At 40.4% G+C, this 6,760-nt stretch overlaps 2 protein-coding genes across 2 annotated transcripts; one reads left to right on the top strand and one right to left on the bottom strand.

The window, feature by feature from the left end:
- The first annotated feature begins 850 nt into the window (after nucleotides 1-850).
- LOC112763100 (uncharacterized) lies at nucleotides 851-1,294 on the top strand. The gene has a single exon (XM_025808859.1). The coding sequence runs from the start codon at nucleotides 851-853 to the stop codon at nucleotides 1,292-1,294; it is 444 nt and encodes a 147-aa protein (XP_025664644.1).
- A 3,765-nt stretch (nucleotides 1,295-5,059) lies between these two features.
- LOC112763099 (uncharacterized) lies at nucleotides 5,060-6,163 on the bottom strand. Its single transcript, XM_025808858.1, has one exon. It carries the CDS (start codon nucleotides 6,161-6,163, stop codon nucleotides 5,060-5,062), a length of 1,104 nt encoding a protein of 367 aa, XP_025664643.1.
- Between the last annotated feature and the right edge of the window lie 597 nt (nucleotides 6,164-6,760).

The raw sequence follows: 6,760 nt of genomic DNA, 5'->3' as shown, positions 1-6,760 counted from the left end.
ATGCGGCCTACTCTAGCTTAATGCCTCTTGGTGCCTCATCATCTGTGCCTGTGATTGCACCTGAGGCAGTTTTGGTTGCATCTTTGTCCTTCACAACTAACCTAAACCGCAATTGTGACGGAGAAATAGGTGATAATCGACCTTTCGGTGAATTTGCAATTGCCATGGCCGGTACTCCTATTATGATCCCGATTTTCGGAGAGGGTCGAACACTGGATGGTGTCGAGAATGTACTACGAGATGATGATGTGGAGTCCGCCACGATTACTGATGATGACAGCAAGGAGTATTCCAGTTGGGGGTGGTGGAGCATCTAGTTTAGGAACTTAGCAGTACCCTCGGTACTTTTCAACTTTGGACTTGGATGCCATGACACAGCAGGAGTTACCGGAGTACCTTTTAAATTTGGGACCAGAGATACACAGGATATAGGAGCTCTAGTTGAGTTCTAAGTTCGTCAGCAGTTTTAGGATAAAGAGAAGGTCATCTTAAACCTGAAGACTTATACCATCCGCCGTGGGTTGAGTACAAAGTGTTGGAATCCGATCATCACAAGTACTATGGGAAGTGTAAGAAGTTTGGCAACGGGTGCACATGGTTGATTTGGATCAGTCTTCGCCAGCGCAAAGGTATTTGGGAGGTAAAACGGTACAATGGACCTCATACTTGTTTGGCCACATCGATATCTAGTGATCACATGATGCTTGATTATCATGTGATATGGGCTTTCATATTGCCTATGATTAGAGCTGATGTTGTCGTGTCAATCAAGATACTATAGAATACGACAGAGACACATTTCAGTTTTAGACCGACTTACAAGAGGGTTTGGTTGACTAAGTAGAAGGCCATGGCACATATTTACGAAGATTGGGAAGAGTCGTATAATGAGTTGTCACGATGGGTACTGGGTGTGCAGATCACGATGCCAGGTAGTGCTGCAATATTAAGGACGAGTCCTGTGCGAGTTGGTGGGCAAGTCGATGAGTCATCAGCATATTTCCATAGGTTTTTTTGGACATTTTCATCATGTATCGAAGCCTTCCGGCATTGTAAGCTGTTGTTTAGTGTCGATGGGACCCACTTGTACGGCAAATGCTGGAGTACACTGCTCGTTGCGATTGCTCAGGACGACAATTTCAATATTATTCCTATTACATTCACACTTGTGGAGGGTGAGAATGCAGAGTCATGGTCATTCTTTCTATCTCACCTTTGGCAACACGTAACGCCTCAGCTGGCTATTCTAGTCATATCAGATAGGCACAACGGGATCAAGGCTACTAGGATCTAGACTACAATGGATGAAGCTGATCTGAATAGACCCAAGAGATGTGGGCTTTGCAGATAGTGTGGCCACACACATAGCCACGTAGGAGGTGTCCACAGGGAGGAGTCAACATTGGTTTTACTTCCGCCAGTAATATATATGTAGGGTTGTGTTTATTTAGTGTAATATTTTGTCGAGTTTACTTTAATGATAGTGTTCGTTGTAAATTTTATTGTTCTTTGCATTTTCACATGACAATTGAATTTCATCATTTGGTTTTCGGGTATGTTACGAATTTTTTACTCGTGTTATGAGACAGTCGTATAGTACATTATGAAATAGTCATATAACATACATATGCTTCTAAATAATATGATATAGATGTGCTTCTAAAAAGAATAAAATATATATACTATAAATACGTTATTTCTCAGTAAGATATAACTAACATCAAGATAAATTTGCATAGATAAGAAATATAAAAAACAGATAATAAAAATATAATGAAAAGATGAATTATATACAACGGTATCAATGCATATGGTTTAAACATTCAATGCATGAGTATGTACCCAATTTTCAATATTTTTAATAAAAATACAAAAATACACTTTTACCTCTATCAATGTTCCCAAGCTTCCCTCCCGCTTAAATGACACACACTCTCACTAGCCTAAGCTAATCAAAGATCTAAATTGGAGGACATTTATTGTTTTTCACTTAAGGGTAGTGATATGCTACATTAAAGAATAAAAAGGGATTTAACATAGGCTGAAAATTGGTTAATAATGGTAGACAAATGTGAGGCTATTTGGGTAAGTGGTTATTGAAACAATGGCCTCAATCACATAAATGCATTCATACACAAAATAATGGACATAAAGAATCAAACAAATCAAAGATTGCAATCATAGAAAGAGAATAATGCACACAAGAATGGAAATAAGTGGTTATATGATGTAACCACGCAATTAAGCTCAAAACTCACATGCTTGTGTGTTCTTAGCTCAAAAACCTGTTCCAAAATTAATTTCTCCAGGCAAGTTCAACACAAATTTTTTTTTTTCAAATTGGTAGGGTGCCCTAAAACAGTTTCTTGGAAAAGAAATCATCACTCTAACCAAGTAGTCCTAGCAAGAAGTGATTGGATGGAAAAAGTAATTCATCTAGTTCATGCACACCCAATCACTTAACAAGCATAACTCTAGATATATTTACAAAAAACTACCATGCAAAAAGTATTTAAATGCAAAAACTATCTATGCAATACAAATTATCCTAATTGACAAAAGAAAATTAAGATTTGGGTATTGAAAAGAAGGGTTGTTACCTACGAAAGTCGGTAAACGACCTCTCCACACTTAGAATTTTGCACGGTCCTCCGTGCTATCAATGATGAACAGAGTGGGTCCGGGAGTGTCACTCGCAATGGCCATAGAATGGTGAAACAAGGACGTCTCCATGTTCACCTCTTGATTACTTCTTCGCCATGATCCGAAGTTGACACCGGAGTGTCGGTTTCCGCCGTAGGTGGGTTGGTGCGACCAGTGAGCTTATGGTGGAGCTTATGGTTGGCAATATCCTCATGTGGGTTCTCATCCTTCCATTTGGTTGCAATCGTGAGACTTAGTCCACTTCCCATATGGAGGCTGCTTCCTCTGCCTCATCAATGCTATGATCTGTTGTCAATTGCTTAGGAGGTGGTGAATTGGCACTTGACTTTGAAGCTTGTTCTCTAGTGAGTGCCTTTATATATGCCCTTTACATTGGTGTCTTCTTGTTCCTTTCTGGTGGCTATCCTAAAAAGAAAGAAAAAGAAGAAACATTAAGCTCAGATAGATAAACACTGGAGTTAAGAAAATGCAAGTGAGGATTAATGCCACAAGAGCGTAAAGCGTCTTGAATATATGGTAGCTATAACATGTAAGCAAGACAACAATATGATCATGGAGGCACCTCACTAACACTAGATGCAAGAGTGAAAGATACATGCGAGTATAAGGCATGAGAGGAGTAAACTCAAGCATCGATGCAACAATGATACATACATGCAAAAATGGTGGGAATCACAAGAAAACTATTGGCTCAACTAACTCCAAGACAATTAAGCATAGAATTGAAGAATGTAGGGTTATTGAGCATGGAACCATTCATTCTTGCATGACGCTACAAGCATAGCAAACCACAAATAATGAGCATTTGATGATGAAAAATCATGGAAATGAAGGTCAATGAACATGGCGCGCAAGGGTTATGAAAAAGAGGCACTAAGTTGAAAGAAAAAGGTAAAAAATGAACCAAAGTGTCATTGGGCCCTTTTTCACAAATACTTGGTATGCAAAGTATAAATAACAAGCAAGTTTGGAATACTAAGTATGTGATATACCCAAAATAGAATGCCAATCATCAAAGCAACACCCATATAGCCCAAACAAACCAAGAAATGGCAAAATAATCCATCAACTCAAAATATAAAATGAAATCAACACCCATGCAAAAATATAAGAAGAAGGAAAAGAACTAAAAGTGAGCTACAAACAATAAAATTCAAATACAACTAAGAACAAAGAGAGTAGAGTAATTAAATGCAACAACAAAGGATAATTTTTAAAAAGCAAAAGAGAAAAAAGAGAAATAAAACCTTGAAAGAAGGAGGAAAGTGAGGTTGAGTGTAAGTGAGAATAGGAGAAGAAGAAGGAGAAGAAGAGAAGAGAGAGAAGGTGTGGGACCGCCGGAGGTGGTGGTCACCGGTGATTGAGGTCGTCGGTGGTTGTGGGCGGAGAAGAGGTGGTAAGGAGAAGGAAGAAGAAAGGAAAAAAGAGTAGAAGAAAGAAAATCAAATGGGAGGGAATAGGGCAGCGCGCAGGGTAAGTTGCGTTGGATGCGCGACGCGTGCGCTTCATCCACGCGTACGCGTGGAAAGCAGAGAAAGGCATATGACGCGTGGCCATCAGAAAAGAGGTGAGACGTGTATGCTTCAGCTGTGTGTACGCGTGGGGACAAATCGTGCTCTTCACACAAAATTCGCACAGCTCCGGCACAACTCTCTGGTTTTTGTACCAGGAGTTCCAACATCAGCCTACGACGCGTGTGCGTCGTCCACGCTCGCGCGTGGATGTACGAAAAAAACCAAGAACGCGTATGTGTCACTGACATGCATGTGGGGGAGGGATTGTGCTCCTGGCACCCCTCCCGCACAGTTCCATCATAACTCTCTGGTTTTTGTACCAGGAGTTGCGGTAATGAATACCGCGTGTACGCGTCGTCCACGCTTACGCGTGGAATGCCCCTTCTCCTTTTTTTTAATACTTCAAAAACACTTAAAATTTCATGCAATAATCAAAATCAAGCATTTTTCTTCAAAATTTTCAATTTAACCAAACCAGGATCAATGAAATCCTCATGAAGACTCTAACAAACTCAACAAAATCAAACAAAATCAAGCACACTTAAGCAAACTCAACAAAATCAAACAAAGGCTCTAAAGTTACATGCAAGAAACTATATACAAGGAGGATCATACGATGGTGGGGTGTCTCCCACCTAGCACTTTTCTTTAACGTCCTTAAGTTAGACGGTCATGAGCTTGCGATCACCTCTTTGGAACATCCTCAAGGACATCCATCTTGTCCTTCTTATTGCCCTTGATGAGAGTATCCTTTAAGGGAAGATACTTCCACTTGTCAATCGAACTATGATTGGGCGCCTTGTTTCCTTGAGAATATGGGAGTTGTGGATCTTTTCCCTTTTCCTTGCTAACTCCTCTTATCCCCAAGTTTCTATTGACACTTATCTCGCCATCACTCCCAAAGTGTTTTCTTCAATTACATCATCTTCAACAATGTCACAACCGAAAATTGAATGTACCTCTAGAGGTTGCCCCATGGTTTCCTCCAATTTGAACTTGACCACCTTCCCTTTGGCTTCAAATGAGTAATCTCCTGAAAATGTATCTAGTTTAAACCGGGATATCTTCAAGAATGGCCTCCCAAGTAAGATGGAGGATGGCTTATCCGAATCAATGGGAGGTGTCTCTAGGATATGAAAATCCATCGAAAAGATTAAGTCCTGAATTCTCACCAACACATTCTCAGCAATACCCACAACTGAAATTATACTCTTGTCCGCAAGCACAAACCTAGCCCCGGATCGCCTCAGCGGTGCAAGGTTCAACTTCTCATAAATCGAGAGTGGCAAAATACTCACACACGACCCTAGGTCACACATGCAATCCTTAAGTTGAATCTCACCAATCATACAAGATACCAAGCAAGGACCGGGATCACTATATTTTTCAGGAAAATCATCCATCATAGAAGAAACAGAATTACCTAATAGATTCATCCCTAGCCCACCAATCTTCTCTTTGTGAGTGCACACATCCTTAAGAAATTTAGCATATTTTGGGACTTGATGTATGGCATCAAAGAGTGGAATAGTTACCTCCACACTCTTGAAGATTTGCACTATGTTGGGATTAAGCTCCTCATGCTTCTTGGTCTTCTTGGCTATCGTAGGGAAAGGTATAGGAATTTGTTCTTCTAAGTTATTCTTTCTCTTCGGTTCCTTGGCCCTCAATTGCTCTTTTTCTTCCTTTGCAACTTTCTCCTTTTCATCTTCATCTATCTCCATTGTTTCACCAACTTCTACATTAGAAACATCCTCCGCCAACTTGATAGACTTGGGCTCATCTTCCTTAAGCGTTGTACCACTCTTCAAGGTAATTGCATTGATGCTACCCCTTGGGTTTGGGATAGGTTGGGAAGGAAGGCTAGATGAGCTAGAGGCTTGGTTGGTGTTGGTATTGTTGGTAGGAGGTAGGGACAACTTTGAGAGAATCTCGACTATATTGGATAATTGATTTCTAGTGTTCTCTTCATTTTTCTTTATCATAGCCCGAAGTCTCTCTTGTTCTTGGTAGATTGAATGGAAGGCATCTTCATTTTGGTTTATGGAAGAGGAAGAAGGTTGATTGGTTTGTTGTCTTTGGTGAGGTGGTTGGTATCTATGGTTATTATTTTGGTTTTGTTGTGAGTGTTGGTATGATTGATTATAGTGGTTTTGGTTAGCTTGGTAGGTATTGTTGTGGTATTGGGAAGAGGGTTGGTTGTTGTGGTGGTATTGAGAAGATGAGTTGTCTTGGTTCCATCTTTGACTGTGGTTGTTTCCTTGAGCATTGTCCCTCCACCCTTGATTGGAGCTATTACCATGGGAGTAATTGCTTTGATTTTGAGATTGATAGGGTAGACGGTTGTTGTAGTTGTTGGCTACCGCAAGAGTGTAATCCTCTTGGACTTAATGGTATTGGTCGGTGTAGTGTGAGGTACTAAAGCATAAACCACACACTCTAGGAGGTCCTTCAAGTTGGAGGATTTATAGTGGGGCTTGGATGGCTTAGATTGAGTGAGATGCCTTTTGTCCTTGGTGAATCTCCTTGAGGAGAGTGGTCATTTCTCCAAACACTTTAGTTAAAGCCAAGTCGGAAGAAGG

The sequence above is a fragment of the Arachis hypogaea genome, chromosome 17, assembly GCF_003086295.3.
Source record: "Arachis hypogaea cultivar Tifrunner chromosome 17, arahy.Tifrunner.gnm2.J5K5, whole genome shotgun sequence".
NCBI lineage: Eukaryota > Viridiplantae > Streptophyta > Magnoliopsida > Fabales > Fabaceae > Arachis > Arachis hypogaea.
This window is presented reverse-complemented; position numbering and strand designations above follow the sequence as displayed.